The 20702-nt window shown below is 36.7% G+C and overlaps 1 protein-coding gene across 2 annotated transcripts in view; it reads left to right on the top strand.

Annotated features, from left to right (window-relative positions):
• The window catches only part of VPS13B (vacuolar protein sorting 13 homolog B), a 328745-nt gene that overhangs the window by 184955 nt on the left and 123088 nt on the right, over window positions 1–20702 (top strand). For both annotated transcript variants that reach the window (XM_034422515.2, XM_034422516.2), the window contains exon 34: window positions 14306–14996. In XM_034422515.2, coding sequence (XP_034278406.2) covers window positions 14306–14996 — 691 coding nt within the window. The remainder of the gene's footprint in view (window positions 1–14305; window positions 14997–20702) is intronic.

The following is a 20702-nucleotide window of genomic DNA, read 5'->3' on the forward strand; positions in this document are numbered from 1 at the left end:
TGAAAGTTAATAGCAACAACACACTTAGATTTGTATTCCTTCAGCCCTCTCTAAGCAGTTTACAAGTCAGCATATTGCCCCCCATAATCTGGATCTTCATTTGACCGACCTTGGAAGGATGGAAGGCTGAGTCAAACTTGAGCCGTTGAGGATCGAACCCCTGGCATTTGGCAGAATTAGCCTGCAATATTGCATTCTAACCATTGCAAATCACGACTTTTACAAATAAAATCAAATGTATTCATGGTTAGCAATTGGCCTTTAAAATCTGGCCTATTTTTTTGGGTGACAAGCACTTACTTAACCTTAATTGATCACTTAAAATGAAGTAGACATGACGTTAGCTTTGGCAATTGCAGGTCTTGCTCAAAGAACAGGTGGCAGCTGTGGTTAAGAGGGTTTTTGTACAGGTTTGTCTTGTGAGTCACTTGAGCCTGTTCCTGCACAGTGAAGCTTTGCTCATAGTGATTCAAGCCTTAGCCATCTCTTGTTTGAATTACCGTAATGCACTGTACTTGGGGTGACCATTGAAGAACATTTGGAAGCTACAGTTGATCCAGAATTTAATAGATTTAAAAAGCCACCCAACTCAAACAGTATAACACCGAGCAGCATGCCACAGAAAAACAAACCAGGAACTGGGAGATAAAAACCCAAATATTATAAAGAAATAGATTATATAAATATAAGATGGCAATGAGTAAAAGAATAAAAAGTGGATCCATTCAACTTGACCCAAATTCCTGGGAAAAATGCCAAGTCTTAAAAGCTTTCCTAAAGCAGAGTCGGCGGCTGTTGTATGTTCTGGGGAAGAACATTCCAGAGCATTTCAAGGGCAACCACCAAAAAGGCACGTGTCCTCAATCTCCTGAGGTGGCAAAATTTAAAATAGGAAACCTGGAGCACGCCCTCCCTCTGAGACTCCGTGGGGTGGCAGATGTTTGTGGGGGAAGGCAGCCCTACAAATAACCCCATCCTTTGCCGTGTACAGCTTGGGACCAACTGCCTTCCATTATTTCTGCTCAACCTCCAGATCTATTTAGGAGAGCATATTCTGAGTCTTACCATTAAACAATGTCATCTTCTTGGACCCAGAAGTTGTGTCTTATCTGTGGTAGTGCAGCCCTGTGGAATAGCATTCCTCTAGGAAATCCAAACAACCTCAACCCTGTTAGCCTTTTTCAAGGCTTTGAAGACTGTTTCCTGAGGCTTTGGGGCCAGATGGTAAGGCAAGCTCTGCTGTTGATGTGGTTTTTCTGATTGGTTTTTGTTTTGTTTTGCTTTAACCTTGGACGTCATGGGTTATATGCAGATGTTTTAGTAGTTCTCTTACACACTACCCAGAGTCATTGTTGTGAGATGGGTGGCCCTACAAATTATAAATAAATAAATAAATAAATAAATAAATAAATAAATAAATAAATAAACAAATAAACAAACAAACAAATAAATAAATAAATAAATAAATAAATAAAATGTTAATCGTAGAGATAAAAGTAATATCTACTACATGTCAGAATACTGATGGCATGAGAAAGTGCTGAGACCTTCAGGAATGGAAATTGGGAGTTTACCTTGACCCGACCTTGTCACCGTTCCAATAAAGTCCCCTTTCTGACATTGCTCAGCCTTTCAAATAAAGCTGCTTTTGGCAGTAAGAGCATTTTCTTTTGGCTTGTAAATAATAGCTTCAGAGGTGAAATCTTTGCAGGATTACAGCAAGGATGGGATGAGAGTTGAGCTCTACAATGCATCTAAATGTTGCAAAGCATCTACCTTAATTTTTGGAATTATTTCTTCTCTGTACCTTGCTTTTTGTTATATCTTCTTTGATGAAACCTTGTGGAAAAAAAGATTGGGCAGCCTTTGATGTTATTTATATGGTGTTTGTAGGTTAGTTTTCAATATTTTTATACAGCCATGTTCCAGAAGGATAGGAAGATTTCTTCCTACTACATCTTTTTATCTTCCACAATCCCCCTGGACTCTCAATTGTTTTGCAAGAATGTGCAGTACTAAAACATTCATAAATGTTATTACTAAAACAATAATGGAAGTCTGAAAACATACTAAAAAGACTAAAATCCAGGTGTCAAATCCCAAACATCCTGCAGAGCAAATAAGATTCAATGGAAGTCATTCCAGGGGGCTGATGATACTGCAGGAAATCAGAGCCCTGCACCTCCTTAGAGTGGGGAGCCTCCAGCTGGTTTCCCTTTTCCTGGCAATATCAAATTGGTTGGACCAATTCAACTGGGGGCATCTCCCCCCTCCCTTTCCCACTCCCCCCCCCCCGCGCCATGGACTAACACAGATATAATTGCTTTTTATTTGGCTTTCTAGGGACTGCTGCTTGTGTAACATCTACAATAATGTACATCAAACAATATTCAAAGATTTAATCTGGTTCAGCTGTTGTATAGTTAAAGTTACACTGAATAAAATATTAATGGGTAATATAGAAATATATCCTATTTGGATGGGTGGGAAACCTTATCACAACTGAAGGAAAACATAAGCAATAAGAAATGGATAAACTGCAGAGACATGTGTCTCAGGATTCTCAAGCATCTGTTTCTGCAGTGATGGGAATGATTCCACAGTTGAATACCTGAGAATAAATTTCAAACCTTAATACATGAAATAAATCATGGAAGGTTGAGAAATGTCATTAAAACTTGGATATCTGTAAAGTTGGCAGATTTTTGTTGTACCTGAAAGAATTAAAGCCTAACTGTAGTAACTGAAAATTATTTGTTTTAATAAATTTCACAATACCATTTGAATTTTGTATTACATGTATTTTTGTATTACATGTATTTTTATCGTTCGCTGTTCACCGCCCTGAGTCCCTTAGGAATAGGGCGGTATATAAATTTAATAAATAAATAAATAAATAAATAAATAGCTGCACTTAATATTGTATTCTGGAGGATTAACTCCTTGTAGTTTTTAGGCAGTCATGAAACAATCCTAATATTGTAATGTATAGCGGTATGTAAAGCAAACTACCAGTAATGGAAAGTAAAATAGATGCAAATTGCAATTCATAATATGGATGTAGAAAATTAACCCTGCCTTGAAATATTAAAGCTTTTTTTCCGGGATTATATTTTTAAAGTAGGGAAAATCAGAAACTTCTAGCTTACAGTCTTAAATATGCAGAGCTTAGAATTGCCAACTGCTAAAGGAATCTAAATGTTTAGGATTATAGCTTCTTACAACATAATGGGTTTTTATTCATAGCCATAACTTTCACTTTTTGTTGAACCAGATTAATTGGCTAGCAATTTCTATTGAAGTACAGTATGACAGAGGGATAATTGAGAAGACTGAGAACACACACACACACACACACACAAATAATAAATAAAAATTCTGTATTCCCTCTAGATGTCATCTGATTTGGAACTACCACAATCTGTCAATACCTTTAGAGTTGTATATTTCCCATAATAAATCATCCAATTAAAATGCTTTCATTTCAAATCTAGAAAGTTAGTTGTTTCTTCAATCTTGTTTCACTGAAAAAAAAATGGTCTGGAGCAAGAAATGACAAAAATCTACTCTGGCCCCGTATTGCCATTAATTATTATTTATCATTTGAAAAACTAATACATATTTATTCTTGCTTTTTGTAAACTCAAAACACCAACAAGCATTTATGTGTTTTAAGGTCATTTCACCCATGGAAACGACAAATCATTGAGAGCTATGTATCTCAAGTACCTGTTTCAATTAGTTACTGACTAGTAGAAAAGTTTTAAAGAATGTTTTAAGATAGAATACATATGGCAATTTAGGACAATTATCCATCCAAGTGGTAGGGTCCCCTGATCAAAGAAAACAATGGTTCTCATCTTGTGGAGCTCAACTAAGAAAACTACAGTCATTTAGATTTGTAACTATTATTAAGTTCAAGAGCAATATGTCATTACATGGTCTTTTTCTAAACATGAAGGTTAAAAATAATGGTGTCTCCATGTATAACTAGCTCTCTTACTGCTCCCAGTCAGTCCTTAGTGTTTAGCCATTATTTATCAAGAGGAAAGGCAGAGAATCTCAAAAGATTTCAAACTCTGTACCAGTGTTATTTTGGGGTGGGAGCAGGTTGACACCTGAGGGACTTTTGAAGGGGAAGGGATATTAAAACTAGTGGTTTAAACCAGTGGTGAAATCCAATTTTTTTTTATTACCGGTTCTGTGGGTGTGGCTTGGTGGGCGTGGCTTGGTAGGCGTGGCAGGGGAAGGATACTGCAAAATCCCCATTCCCACCCCACTCTGGGGCCAGCCAGAGGTGGTATTTGCCAGTTCTTCGAACTACCCAAAATTTCCACTATCGATTCTCCGAACTGCTCAAAATTTCCACTACCAGTTCTCCAGAACCTGTCAGAACCTGCTGGATTTCACCCCTGCTTTAAACAAGTTCATTTGCATAATGCACCCTGTATGAGCATGATTAGGCAGTGTTTCAATTCACATGCAACAGGCAAATTAGAAATTGGCAATGGTACTGATTAAGAAATTAATAGAAGATTTCACCACTATCATTTTCTGCTGATACACCTATGGATGAATAGTACTTCAACTCATCAATGGAGAAGAACCTTCTGGCTGCTATAATGAAATATTTACAAATATAGGATTTTTTTTGGCTGCTGTTCATTGCTGCTTCAGCTGCTGGAAAGTGAATGCTTTCTTTTTCACGTTGTGGCAGACTCTCAACTGGAATTGTATGCATTGTTCCAAGTTCTTATGCTTGACTATTGGATGCAGATTACGTTCCATCAAGATGGAGGTATTACAGTGGTGAAGGTCCAATTTGCCAGTATTTTCATAACATGCTCATCTTGCATTTTTAAAATACAATTTACCTTATAATTCTGAGATACTGAATTCATTTTAAATTGTTCACAGACTCTATTGCAAAATAACAAAGCAGACATCATTGATTCCCAGGCCAGAGATGACCAATGCATAAACATATTAACAACTGCTTTACTTCAAAGCCACCAAGCACTGGGCCAAAAAATCATTAATTTAGGGATCTTTTTTCAACTTGGCCCTAATAGTTGGCAGTTAACTATTGTGTATAGCTTCTTTCTTATCTGCTATATAGATTCTAATTAAGCTGAAACACCTCTGAGAGTTTTCAGCCAAGTGATAAAATGTTAGGAGATCTGAAATTTACTGCCACTTCTGCAAAGAAAAAAAGACTTAAAATTTATTTAATTTTTAAAATATATGTTACAAGCAGGATCTCATAAGAAAATGAAATCTAATCAGAAGACATAGTTTTGTAATTTATATAAATATTGCAATCTCGAGATGTTTCTGAATGAATTTACTAAAGAATTAACACTATTAATTCACTATTGTACCTTCTGGGTACACAACTTTCCTCTATTTCTTGTTTGTAAATTTAGCATTATACAACATATTGATATTGTATAATGCTGTATAATTTTCCTCTTTCGAAAAATGTATTTGCTGGTGTAAAGTGATAGCGTTAACTGGCTGCCTATGCCTTTCTTTTACTAAGATTTTGGAAAAAATCAATTATTTTTATGAGATACTGTTCATACATCTGAACAAAAATACTCCACTTAGAGCAACATGGCTCCCTAAACTGAAAGGATAATTAATATCCTATCTTGGCTGGAGTAATTATTAAAAACATTTTATTTGAAATTATTTGAACTGATGTTTTACGGTGCTCAGCAACAGCATATATTCAAAAAGGGCAATATAGATTATAGCCCTTATCTCTTTATCTTCTCTAAATGCTATTGAATTCAAGGGGTTAAGCTATAAAGTCACTTATCTCAACACATGACAAGGAAGAATTTGCTAGAATTCCCTAGCTACCAGCATAGCTTTCATCACCTTCTCTGTTGGACTACTGTGATGTGAAAGAATGGGGAAAACGCACTGAAGCCATCTAAGAAGTAAACTATCAACTTGACATTTTTCAGCAATTGAAAACGTTTTCACATTGCAATTCCTTCTGACAGAGAAATTGTAGAATTCCTCTGATTTAAGACCCATCTGGTTATTGTTCAAACATTTAGAACTATTATTTCCAGTAAAAAAAAAAATCCAACTCATATGCTATTTTTCTTCGCCAAACTATGAATATTTCCCTCTGCATTTTAGATTTTATCTTTAAAGTATATTTTAACAGTATTTTAAGTACTTTTTTTTAAAAAAAAATTACCAATTTATCTTGATAGTGGACATGCTGTGTTTTTTCATTTTATTTTAATTAGCCATTGTGAAACTAAATTCTCCTTTGTTTTACTCCTTTGAATACTGTTTAATTATGGTTATCATGCCAGATATCTTAAAGGTTATTTTACCAATACAGTTTCATTTAACATAAGCCATATGGAATCAATAGTACTGTTTCCTAAAGTAAATGCTTGGAAAATCTTACATTCATATGTTAAGAGTGCACATCCTTTCCTCATTAGTTGGAAAGTACAGGGATTTTGGCACAGGTTCTGTGTGGAAGCATTGTGCAGCTTTTATATGGATTTTGTTTTTAGCCTTTGATGACACTGTTTAGAATAGGAAGTATCTAATAAGTAAAGCATTTTGTCTAATGTGCTGCCAGTGTGTTTCATATATGCCTGGAGGTCTGAAACATTATCTTCTCCACTGCAGTAATATGCATTTAATTCTCTGAAAGCAGAAGGTTGAACTTTTAAAAGAGACTCAAAGTACATTTTCAGCTAAAATAATTTGAAACACATGTGATAGCGGACCTGAGTAATGTACAGTTGGTTTTTATGGTTTAATCATGATCATGTTAATGCACACCAGTAGCTAATTAAAGAAAACTTTTATTGTTCATTTTAAATGGGTTATGTAAAGAGTGAGTGAACTGATATAAATGCAGTTCAATGATAAATGTTACCATTACATCTGCTATCAGGAAGCCGATATTGGTGTTTTTGACATCTTTAAAGTATTGGGCCATTTCTTTTGTAACAAAGCAAGAGGATGTTTTTAAAAGTTTTACATTTGGAATTGTTCACTAATGTAAAAGGATATTCACTTGATTCCTGGATTTATTATCAAGCTGGCTTTTTAAAATTAATAGCTTCAAATCCCGAGTAATGTGTATGGTTGCACATCCTCCAAGGAACATTGATGACAGGTCTCAAGGGCTCTGTGTCTTTCCATAGACGCCATGATCTACTGGAGATTCTTTGCAAAAAAAAAAAACCTTTGTGTGCCAAGATAGTCCATCAAGAGGAAAATTGTTAGTGTTGTTTTAGCCATCAAACATTTTCCTGTTAGGAGCCCATTGAAGTTTGGTTGCCTTGGAAAATTTAGTCTAGATTAAGAATTCTACCAAGTTATTTTTTCAGTTGCATCTCTATTTTGATCTTAATGTTTCCATTGGGAATTTAATATTTGAGTTTATAAATTCTGTTTTTTTTAATCAACCTGATTTCCTGAATTAGCTGCTAATCAAAGGGCTATACCATTTAAATAATATTTTTAAATAGAAGATAACCATTGGAGCCAAAAACAATCATCTCGTTATCAAGTGATATTTTACAGAACATAACCAATTTTTAACTAAGTGATCATACTAAAATTAATCGAACAGATATTAGAAAGACTTTAAAACATACTTCAAACCAGGGAGAAATGCTTCTGGTTCGGACCGGATCACCTGATCCAGTACTGATGGAGGCGGGTGGTTCGGAGAACCGGTAGCAAAACTCCCTGGGCCCCCCGATGCCCAGCTGAGCCACGCGATCATCAGAGGCTTTTTTTTAAACTTTTTAAAAAAAACTTTAAAACTTTTAGTTTTTAAAAGTAAAATAAAAAGCCTTTGATGATCGCTTGGCTCAGCTGGGATCGCCAGAGCCTTTTAAAAGCATTTTTACTAGAAAAAATACTTTTAGAAGGTAAAAAAAAGCCTCTGACGATCCCAACTGAGTAGCGCGATCGTCAGAGGCTTTTTTTTACACTTTTAAAAGCAATGCTTTTAAAAGTAAAAAAAACTCTTGCGCGCCACAGCTTATCACACTCCCCCCTCGTGCGCTGTTCTACTTACCGTATGCCTCTTTTTGGCCTGCACTGCGCATGCGCACCTCACATTTGGTGTGTGGTGCTCACTGTGCATGCACAGCCAGAGAATCAGTAGTAAACCGGTTCAGATTTCACCACTGCTTCAAACAGTATTCATATTTTAACATCACCAATTTGTGCCTGCTTCAAAGGCATAGACAGATAGATAGATAGATAGATAGATAGATAGATAGATAGATAGATAGATAGATAGATAGAATTCTTTATTGGCCAAGTGTGATTGGACACACAAGGAACTTGTCTTTGGTGCATATGCTCTCAGTGTACATAAAAAGACAAGATACACTCGTCAAGAATCACAAGGCACAAAACCTAGTGACAGTTATATGGTACAATAAGCAATCAAATCATACTAGGAAACAATATCAATATAAATCGCAGGGATACAAGCAACAAAGTTACAGTCATGAGTCAGAAGTGGGAGGAGATGGGCGACAGGAATGATGAGAAGAACAATAGCAATAGTAATGCAGCCTAATGTGAATAGTTTGACAGTGTTGAGGGAATTATCCGTTTAGCAGAGTGATGGCATTCGGGAAAAAACTGTTCTTGTATCTAGTTGTCTTGGTGTAGAGTGCTCTATAGCGTTGCTTTGAGGGTAGGCGTTGAAACAACTTATGTCCCGGATGCGAGGGGTCTATAAATATTTTCACAGCCCTCCTTTTGACTCGTGCAGTATGCAGGTCCTCAATGGAAGGCAGGTTGATAGTAATTGGTTTTTCTGCAGTTCTAATTATCCTCTGAAGTCTGTGTCTGTCTTGTTGGGTTGCAGAACCAAACCAGACAGTTATAGAGGTGCAGATGACAGACTCAATAGTTCCTCTGTAGAACTTTATCAGCAGCTCCTTGGGCAGTTTGAGCTTCCTGAGTTGGCATAGAAAGAACATTCTTTGTTGTGTTTTTTTTATGACGTTTTTGATGTTAGGTGTCAATTTTAGGTCTTGAGATATGATAGAACTTAGAAATTTGAGGTTCTGTACTGTTGATACTGTGTTGTCTAGTATTGTAAGAGGTGGTAGTATGGAAGGATTTCTTCTAAAGTCTACCACCATTTCTATGGTTTTGAGTGTGTTCCATTTCATATTGTTCCTGTTGCACCACAAGGCCAGTTGTTCAACCTCCCATCTGTATGCGGATTCATTGTTGTCTCAAATAAGACCAATCAATGTTGTATCATCTGCAAACTTCAGTAGTTTAACAGATGGATCATTTGAGATGCAGTCAGTGGTATATAGAGAGAAGAGAAGTGGAGAAAGCACACATCCTTGGGGGGGGGTATGCTAATTGTACAGGTGTCTGATGTGATTTTGCTTAGCTTCACCTGCTGCTTCCTGTCTGTTAGGAAGCTTGTGATCCACTTACAAGTGTGTTCAGGTACCGCTAGCTGATTTAGTTTAGTTAGAAGAATGTCTGGTATGATGGTATTGAATGCTGAACTAAAGTCTACAAAGAGAACCCTTGTGTAGGTCTTTGGAGATTCAAGATATTGTAGGATGTAGTGCAGAGCCATATTAACAGCATCATCTGTCAATCTATTTGCTCGGTATGCAAATTGCAGAGGGGTCTAACAGTGGATCCATGATGATTTTCAGTTGGGACATCACTAGCCTTTCAAAGATTTTCATAACTACAGATGTTAGAGCAACTGGTCTGTAGTCATTCAGTTCCTTGATGGAGGGCTTCTTCGGCACTGGGATGATAGTGGAGCATTTGAAGCAAGAAAGAACATGGCACATCTCTAGTGATTTATTGAAGATTCGGGTGAAGATGGGGGCCAATTGGACAGCACAGACTTTTAAGCAAGGAGGAGTTATCTTGTCTGGGCCTGGTGCTTTTCCTGGCTTTTGTCTGTGAAATAGATGTTGCACTTCCTTTTCTGTGATCATCAGGGGTTGTGAACCCAATAGGATTTTGTCAGTTGTAGGAGGCTTGGCTGTTGTTGGTGTGTCTGGGATGGGGATTGTGGAGATAGGTGGCTGTAGTTTCCTTTCGAATCTGCAGTAAAACATGTTCAGGTCATCTGCCAGTTGTTGATTTCCTTCAGCCTGGGAAGGAGGTTTGCCATAGACAGTGATATTTTTAAGAGTTTTCCACATGTTTGCTGGTTCGTTTGTTGAGAACTGATTTCTTAGCTTTTCAGAGTAGCTTCTTTTTGCTGCTCTGATCTCCCTTGTTAATATGTTTCTGGCCTGATTGTACAGCATTCTATCACCTTTTCTGTAGGCTTCCTCTTTGGTACGACGTAGCTGTTTAAGTTTAGTTGTGAACCAAGGTTTATTGTTACTGTATATTTGCGAGTTCCTGGTCTTATTAGTTCCAGTAGCTATAAAATTCAAATTGGAAAATATTAATTTTTTAAAAATCAATAAAAATCATTTCTGAAAGTGTCTTTGTCCTAGATATGCATTCTTCTCTGGAAATATCATTTGTTTCCTTGAAAGCAACAATGTAGAAGGATTCTGTTGGGATGATGACTTAGTGTTTGGTTTTGGTGCCTTTTATGTCTGTCTTTCCAAAATTGATACCCTCCAGATGTGTTGGGATTACAGTTCCTAGAATTTCCACATTCAACACTCTGGAAAAGTGCTGGAGTGTTGCTATGCACAAGTGTTACCCTACTTTTAAAATCTTGTGAGACATTACCTAGCTAATCATTCTGTAGTTCTACTTCTATAATACCAGTCTATGGTTTTCATCTTTCATTGAGTTGATCAAAGTCCTCTGAGTTTTTCAGTGTTGTGACTCATAGTTAACACTTAAGAGAGTTAAAATGTATAACATATTTTATTTTCCTGGGTGGTTATTAATATGACTTAAAGGAGCTATGGTGACACAATGGCTAGAATGCAGCATTGCAGGCTTGCTCTGCCCACACATCCAGGAGTTCAGTCCTGACTAGTTCAAGGTTGACTCAGCCTTACATCCTTCCGATGTTGGTAAAATGAGGACACAGATTATTGGGGGTAATATGCTGTAAACAGTTTAGAGAATGCTGTAAAGCACTATGAAGTGGTATATAAGTCTAAGTGCTATTAAACTAGGAAGCTACTAGTATTGCTTGATAGATTTTTGTCTAATTTTTTAAAAATCAGCTAAGTTTTTGAAATTTAGAAATATTAAATATAATTTGATTTATAGAGAGCAAAATTTATTTAATTATTTTATTTATTTGAAGCAAACGCCTCATAGACATTTCAGCTAGTAGGTCCTATTTAATCTTTGTCTCAGTCAAACCATATCCTTAATAAGAAGCGGATCTATCAGTGTAGATTGCCAGACTTGATATATTACACAATGCCACAGGACATTAGCTGTTGTTTTGGTGGTTACTTTTGATGTTATGTAATGAAGAACTGAATAAGAGATGTTATTAAACTAGTTCTTTGCTTACTTTGAGGGTAGGCCATTAAAAAGTATTAGTGTGAACGCCTTTTTGTTGGTGGGGGGAGAAATCTTTAAAAAATCATTTAAATGAGGAAAGAATTATAATAAAAGCTTCCTAAGGCATGACTTAAAGCTTAGATCTTTCAATTCAATTCAACTCAGTTCAAGATCTAGAATGCATTGTTTAATTTCAGAAATGCTTTTCTTCAGAACCATTGCTTTTAGCACTTAAACTGACAGACTATAGCAGGGGATACCATTCGTTGTTATTTTTTTTTCTTAAATAATTTGTCTACAAGGATGAATTGCGCCATAATCTCAGGTGACAGATTTTCATATGATATGATATGCTAGAGAAGAAGATCCTTATAAAGTCTTGGAACATTAGAGATAATTGAGAAGTACGGGGAATCTGTATTGAACTACATCTAAGGATAATATGTCTTTATAAAGACAGAATTATGCACTATTGAATAAAAGCAAAATTGCCTTAGGTCTGAAGTTCAACTGCTGCTGAAATAGAAGCCTGATAGATTATCACATCTAATAAGCACATTTGACGCCTCTGTTTGTAAGATGAAAGTTCTCAAACTTGTTGTTTTCAACTAAAGGACCACTATTTAAATCACTTTGTTTGTTCTGTTTTGATACCATTTATGTTCGTAGTCAGAGCTTTTTTGTGTATGACTACCTTCTTTTTGAATAATTAACTAAAAGCATTTTTGGCTGCAAAACTGGCTTAATTGAAACAAAGAATTAGAATATAAATTGTATTGTTCTATTTTATTAGAATAAAAATTTTCACAGAATAATATAATCACTCAAAATATATGACAAGCAAGGTTTGGTTGCTGCTGATTTCTTGTAAAACCTTTAAGTCAGAATTGTATCCAATGCTGTCTTCAGATTGTTGAAGACAGATTGGTGGGCATATTGAGCATATTTTTGTGAAAATGTGATGCAGGATTATGCATTGATGTAAGGTTGAATATTTGAGCCTGAACTGGCTTGTTCTATAGCTGGAATCTTTTTTAGATTACTCAGTGAAAAAGCTTGATTAGTTTATAGTATATAATTGCCTATTTATACTTTTAGGCTTAAATTTGATGTAATTAGATAGATTGGATGTTAATGGGGATTGCTATAGAGTAGTACTGTCAAACTCCCGGCCCGTGGGGCGGATGCATCATGCGTTGGCCACGCCTACACCCAGTTTAGCAAAGGGGGAAAAAGTCCCAATACGTCATGTGACGGCGCCATGACGATGTGACTTTGACACCCCTGCTATAGAGCAACCCATCATCCAGCATTTAATTTTAAAAAAATAGGTTTTCAGCAAATATTAGATTAGCCTTAGATGTTAATGAACATAAAACTCTTTTTAAACGTTAAAGCAGGGGTGAAATGCTACCAGTTAGCTCCGGTTCGGGCAAACCGGTAGTGATAAAAACTACCAGTTCTGGCGAACCAATAGTAAAAAAAAGCTACCAGTTTGGGCGAACCAGTAGTTAAAAAAGCTACTGGTTCGTTCAAATCTGTATTTTCGACGATCAGCTGTGCCATGCGGTTTAGCTTCGCTAGAAAGCAGGAAATCCGGCTTTCTAGCGAAGCTAAATCATGCGGCACAACTGTTCCCCCCTCACTGTTCTGTTTACCTAATGAAGTCTTCTTTTTCAGTGCAAAACGTGCATTTGGTGCACACTGTGCATGTGTGCGCAGCGTGCTTTTGGCATGCAGCATTCATGCATAGGCAGCAAACAGGTGGCGATCCGAGGAGGATTTCACCACTGCGTTAAAGTAGCACAGTGGCTAGCAGTGTGCTAATTCTTTATCTTCTAGCCTAAATGTATATGACCAAAATATTAATTGTTTTCATTGGACAGACCCTTTTTTGTACTGGCTACTTTTAAGGGTTTACTTATCTGCAATGTTCCACCTCACAAAGATACATTTGCATATGGATATGTAGAGGACCTTGAGTTCCTAGCAAAGGATTCTATTCCACAAACACAAAATCTATAAGATTTATTTTATTTATTTTTATTTTATTTATTTAGTTTGTCAAACATATACGAGGTAACAGGTATAAGTATAAACATGGACATGAACACAGGAAATGAGTACAAATAAGTAGGGAATAGTAGGACAGGGACAGTAGGCACGCTGATGTGCTTATGACGCCCCCTTACAGACCTCTTAGGAATGGTGTGAGGTCCACGGTAGACAGTTTAAAGTTGAAGCTATGGGGATTTGAGGATGTAACAATGGAGTCAGGTAGAACATTCCAGGCATTGACCATTATAGTGTTGTATCTAATGCAGTAATGAAACAAAAAACAATTATGAGGTTGATATTCCCCTCTAATAAATCATGCCAGCTTTGACTTATGAAATAGATATTGTGCTCTTTTTCAATATCGCAAAAAAATACAATAGCAAGATTTTAGTTTTATTTAAATCTAAATGCTTAAAACAGTTTAATTTCTTCAGTTACTTGATTTTCAATACTGTATCATGACATTGTATCTTGATAGCATCTGAATAAAAATTATTTGAACTTAGAAATATTTTCTTCATGCTACCTCTTTCTCCCAACTTGTCATTATGAGTCATCATTCTCTCTGGACTAAACACCTGATAAGTTTTCATGAGTGATTTTCTGTTTCAAAAGTTAACTTAGCGAACTTTTCTTTTTTACAGAAATGTATCTGACTTGATTTTTTTTTTTCCGTTCGTTTATATAGCAGTTGTTTAATGTAGGAATGGAAATCTTTGAGAGTAGCAATTTTATGATACAGTGTTTTCCTTTCCAGGTTTTCAAACAGGAACAGAAGAAGATGGATACAGCTGATGGGGGTACAGCTGAAACATCTTCACGTTATAGTGGAGCCCAGGACAGTGGCATTGGCAGTGACAGTGTTAAAATCAGAATAGTCCAAATAGAACAACATAGCGGCACCAGCCAACATCGCATTGCCCAACCTTCCCGACAGTCTTCTATAGTGAAGAACCTGAACTTTATTCCATTTGACATTTTTATTACTGCCAGCCGATTCTCCTTCATGACTTATTCATGTACTACTTTACTTAAATCAAAATCACAGGAAGATCAAAAAGAGGGTGAAAAAACCATCAAAAGTTCATTAAACCTTCCAGAAGCAGTTGATGAGTGCAAGAAATCTGACAAAGCAGGTTTTTCATCAGTAACAGCAGATGATCTTCTAAATTGCAACAGTTCATTGCCCTCTGGGAAAAAATCAGGTCTTATATCTTTGGAAAGTCTTCATGCTTCTACAAGATCATCTGCTAGACAAGCCTTGGGAGTAACTATTGTCCGGCAGCCTGGTCGCAGAGGAACTGGAGACTTGCAGTTAGAGCCATTTTTGCACCTGGTTGTATCACAACCATCTTTTATCTTAAGCTGTCATCATAGAAAACAAAGAGTGGAAATATCTGTGTTTGATGCTGTCCTCAAAGGTGTCGCATCAGATTACAAGTGTACAGGTAAGATTATTTACTATTCTTAAGGTCATAGATTCACTGCCTAATTTTTTTGTTTAGGTGTGAACAAAAAGAAAAAAAAAGTTTATTCTAGATAAACGTGAGGTTATTTATTCAGTAGCTTGAGCTGATTTTATTGGCTACATAATTTGATTCACTAACTTAAAAATACCAGGAAAGCAACAGAATACAGTTGTTCTACACTTTTTTAAAAATGTTCTAACATTTTCATGTTGGTTTCCTGTCCCCTCCCCTAATCTCTTACACACAATTACTAGCGCATACACGGTAAGATAAGGTACCTTTTAACTATCTAATTACTCCACTGTTTGTGGCCGTGTACTATTATAATTCCTACTTGTTGTAAGAAATTAGACAGTTTCAGGTGCTCTTAAACACAAGAAAAACCTTTTGGGTAATATGTTCAACTCAAAATATTCAAAGAAAAATAAGTCTGGTATAAGTCTCTTGTTGCCCTACTTGGGTACTGGAACTGGTCAAGATCTTGGAAAAGTTATGCTGAATATTACACGCACTCTTGTAAATCAGAGCTCCGTCTTGGGTTGGGTATATGCATTGTTTTGTTCTGTTTGATCATTGGTCCTTTTACTTCTTCTTCCCCATCTCAGGTATTTATTTATTTTTTTGTACTCTTTTACTATATTCTTTCTTTCTCAATAGATTCCTCTTGTTCTCTTCATTTCTACATTTCCTTCTTAGGTTTATTTAAGGTTTATTCTTTCAGCTATAATGTCTGATAGTCTTGATAGTCTGTATTTTTTTCCCTTCAGTCTTGACTCCTGACAACTGCTGGACAAGCCCCTGCAGTTTTCTTGCAAGATTTCAGCAGCAGTTTCCCTGCTTCTTAGGTCTGAAAGAGAATGTCTGGTCCATGCTCACCCAGATGGCATTGTGCCCAAGGCAGAATTAGAATTTATGGTCTCCCAATTTCTGGCCTGATGGCTTAACCACTACATCAACTGGCTGCAATATCTCAACTTTAGCCTGTCTTGCTAAATTTTCTCCATGAGATTTTTTTTTCTCAGTCATAAGACTTGCTTCAGTGAATTATTCTTGTCACTCTGAAAAGTGTTCTGTAGTTTCATGTGTTAAATCAGTCAGAATATGTTAGAATTCCAAAGCAGATTGGTTGGATTTTTGGGGGGGTAGTGGTGGTGGTAGTTGCAACATCATTTGCAATCTAAGGCAAAAGTTCTTTAGCTTCACAGGACAGTTAGGCAATGTTAATTTTCATTTCTACTTAAATTTTCATATTAATTACTTATATACTTAAAAGTACACAACATCATAGTTCTTTTAAAAGCTATAAATGATTTAGTATGCAAAAATTCACAGGTTCTGTGACTGGCATATCGAAGGAGTTACTTCTCTTCTGAAATGATGGACAGCCAGAATAAGTTGGGGAAGTTTTTATTTATTTATTTATTGGTTCGATTTATATGCTGCCCTTTTCCGGAGACTCAGGGGGGCTTACAATGCGTTAAGCAATAGCCTTCATACTTTTGTATATACCTGCTTAGTAGGGCTTTCAGGCTCCCCTAAGCGGTGTTCTTTTTTATACAAAGTCAGCTTATTGCCCCCACAATCCGGGTCCTCATTTTACCTACCTTCGAAAGGATGGAAGGCTGAGTCAATCTTGCGCCTGGTGAGATTTGAACTTGCAATAATTGCAGGCAGCTGGTGTTATCTTAACAGTACTTTAGTCTGCTGTGCCACCAAGGCTCTGCCAAGGTTGGCAGAGAGTTCGTTTAATTACTCTTTCTAAGAGCTTTTTCTTGTGCTTCCATTATCTAGTCTCATCCATTCAAATTAGAGGTGCCCTTCTGATGTTGATTTCATGGAGTGATAGATTTGGAAAGGCCATGGAAGTCATTTAGTCTTATCCCTCCGCTCAGTGTAGGTTCTACTACGGCATATCTGACAAATGACTAAATATGAATCAGTTGCCCAAGCATCTGAATTTTGATCACGTGACTCTGGTGATGCCGAAAAGGTGTTAAGTGTGAAAAAGGGTCATGTCACTTTTTTCAGTGTCGTCATAACTTTGAAAAGTCACTAAATAAACTGTTGTAAGTCGAGGACTATCGATATACCCAGATCCTTTCATCATTCCCCATAAGGCTTGGCTTCTTGGTAACTATCCTTTGCACTTGTATTTACTCTTCTTTTTGAACCGTACCAGAAATTGAGGCAATGCTTAGAAATGGAGTCTGATGAAGGGAGAGTAGAATGCAATCTATGATCTGCATTCTGTGTTTCTATTAAATACACTCCAAAGTGGCATTGTGCCTTTTTAGCATCTGCATTTGACTCCTGATTCACATTTCATATGTTGTTGAGAAGGACAGATAAGTCCATTATGTAATTACTACAAATAGTCTTAAACGTATAACCACAGTTTGGAACAGAATTTCCATTGCTAAAGAAGATGGTTAAGTGAATCACATCTGATTTTGCAATCTGTTTTGCTATGGTTGTTAAGCAAATCATTGCAGTTGCTAGGTGAATCACACGGTCATTAAGCGAATTGGGCTTTCCCCATTGATTTTGTTTGTCAGAAACCAGGTGGGAAGGTCGTAAAGAGAGATCATGTGACCCCAGGATACTGCAACTGTCATAAATACATGCCAATTGCCCAGCACCTGAATTTTGATCGCATGATCATGGGGATGCTGCAACTATTGCAAATGCAAAGACCAGTTGTAAGTCCCTTTTTTCAGTGTCTTGGTAACTTCCAATGGTTGCTAAACAAATTGTTGTAAATTAAGGACTGCCTGTACTGCCAAGCCAAGTCTCTTCCGTCTTATAATTTGTGCCTTATATATTTTCCTACACAAATACAGAACTTCACATTTTTTACTTAAATTCCATCCTATTCATTTCAGCCCACTGCTCAAGCCTGACTAGATCTTTTTGATCTATCGTTCATCTAAAAGATTAGTTTTGTGTCATCTACAAACTTTTAAAGTTTCTTTCCAACTCTCTGACCCCAAACATTAATAAAAAAACGTTGAATTACACAGGGCTCAGAACACTTCACATTATGCTTTCCTTCAGGCTAGAAACATTGATCATCTTTGGGGATGGTAATTAAGCTGATTGTAATTTCATAAAACAGGAGCATCATTTGGTTCATATTTTACCATTTTATGAACAGCATCAGAAGGTACTCTGTTGAATAGTTTGCTGAAGACCAGTGATAATGGGCCTGTGGCATTCCTGACCTACTAACCAAGTAATTCTATGAAAGAAAGAGATACTGTAGAGTTAGCATGACATGGTTTATTTATGATATACCCCTCTTAGATCCTATTAAATGTAAAATGTCTATCCATGGACTCAGAAACATGCTGCTTCATAATCTGTTCAAGAACCTTACCTAGTAAAGATGCTAGATTTACAGCATTGTTCTTGCTTATGTCTTCCTCCTTTCCCTTTCTGAAGACGAGGATGACATTTGTTCTCATTCAGTATTCAAGGATCTGACTAATCTTGAAAACTTATTGCGAATGGTTCTGTGGTCACATTTTCAAATTCTTTCAATACCTCGCAACATGCTTGATCATCACTTGAATTCATTTAGCTAAATTCTATTATGCTGAAATTCTCTCCTTTCCATAAATGACATAATTTTGTCCATTTCCTTTCTAAGATAAGATACAAAAATAATAGTTAAGATGTTAAATTCTGCACACAGGGGTGAAATCCAGAAGGTTCTGACAGGTTCTGCAGAACTGGTAGTGGAAATTTTGAGTAGTTTGGAGAACTGGCAAATACCACTTCTGGCTGGCCCCAGAGTGGGGTGGGAATGGAGATTTTGCAGTATCCTTCCTGTGCCACGCCCACCAAGCCACACCACACCCACCAAGCCACGCCCACCAATAGTAAAAAAAATTGGATTTCTCCACTGTGCCCACATAATGAAGATCCCAACTGAACCCTGAATTTTTACTATGTGGACAGTCACTTAACTATTTTCCCTCTCCTAGTGTTATGAGGGGAAGGTTATTATTTCATTTTTCCCCCTAAAAGGATGCTCTTATCCAAACATGAGAGATGCAGTGGCTCAGTGACTAAGACGCTGAGCTTGTCGATCGAAAGGTCGGCAGTTCAGCAGTTCGAATCCCTAGTGCCGCATAACGGGGTGAGCTCCTGTTACTTGTCCCAGCTTCTGCCAACCTAGCAGTTCGAAAGCACGTAAAACTGCAAGTAGAAAAATAGGGACCACCTTTGGTGGAAAGGTAACAGCGTTCCATGCACTTTTGCCGTTTATTCATGCCAGCCACATGACCATGGAGACATCTTCGGACAGCGCTGGCTCTTCGGCTTTGAAACGGAGATGAGCACCGCCCCCTGGAGTCGGGAACGACTAGCACATATGTGTGAGGGGAACCCTTACCTTTACCTTATCCAAACATGATCAAATAGTCTATTGATTGATTATTTTCAATATTAAGAATCACTTAACAGAACCCGTGAAGTCGTCCCCCCCCCCCAATAACAAATGTGCCCAGAAGCAGCTATGAATTACTGGTTGCCCAAAGCTGCCATTTCCTTTAATTGCAAAAGTCAGAAGCAAAAGCCTAGTTTTGTTTAAAACATATTTTCTCAGTAATGACTCTGACTAACTGGCTGTGGAGGATCATTTTTTTCTGAATGGACAATTTCCATCCATACCAAGTCTCCCATTTTTTAAAAAAAAGTCATAAAAATAAAATGATACAGCAAAAATTTGCTTAGCAGAAGGCATTTCCAATTTTTTCAGAACACCATGCTCTTCTACATAGCCATTAATTTTAGTTTTTCACAATGTGTCTGATTAGACTGGGACTTGTTTTTTTTTAAAATTCTGTGACATTAATCTGCTTAAATCACATTAGATTGCTTTTACATATTGAAATACACATCTAAAATTTAAAAATTATATTGCCAAATTGAGTGCATTCATTTGTCAGACAATAAATTCCATTTCTCCTTTGCTGATAGGACTGACAATCCTTAAATTCCTTTGTCATTCATGTAACACAATTCCTGCCAGGTTTTCTGAATCATGATTACACTAAATAATACATTCCAAGAGAGACTTGATGTGCTAAAACTCATACTGTGTTACCATGTGCTGGCTATAATTATGAAGCCGTTATGCTAAAGTTTGAAGCTTGTGTGCTTAAAAAGAGAACAATCTGTTGAAATGAATAATGCAGGTTGGCAAAATCCTTAAATTATCTAAAGGGCATGGTTAGGGTTTTTTGTTTTTGTTTTTTAAATTTTTGGTAAACACCATTATGTAACAGAAGAGGAGTAAGTGTCATGAAGTTGATATGACATAATTGAGATTTACTTATATTCTTTTATTGTTCAGCTCTAATCAACTTTAGAAAAACAAACAAATAAAGCAAAGGAAGTGAGCAGCCAAAACCCCCTAAATGGTTTTATGCAGTTTTGATTTCTCATATATGGTGTCCTGGACATGAAGAAAGGCATAGAGCTGAGAGGTACCAAATGTGAACTTTTAGTCACAATTGGAAATATTAAGAATTCAGCAAAGAGGTCCCATTAAAGAGAACCAAGAGGAAAAGCTACTGAAGTCAACTTCAAAAGTATGGCTGTAAAAAGGGATTGAAGTGTCAGTGAAACTATAAACTGTATCAAATAACCCATAAGTAGAAGCACTCTATTGCATCTCGA

Source organism: Pantherophis guttatus, chromosome 3 (genome assembly GCF_059756535.1).
Source record: "Pantherophis guttatus breed Tessera chromosome 3, ASM5975653v1, whole genome shotgun sequence".
Classification (NCBI taxonomy): domain Eukaryota; kingdom Metazoa; phylum Chordata; class Lepidosauria; order Squamata; family Colubridae; genus Pantherophis; species Pantherophis guttatus.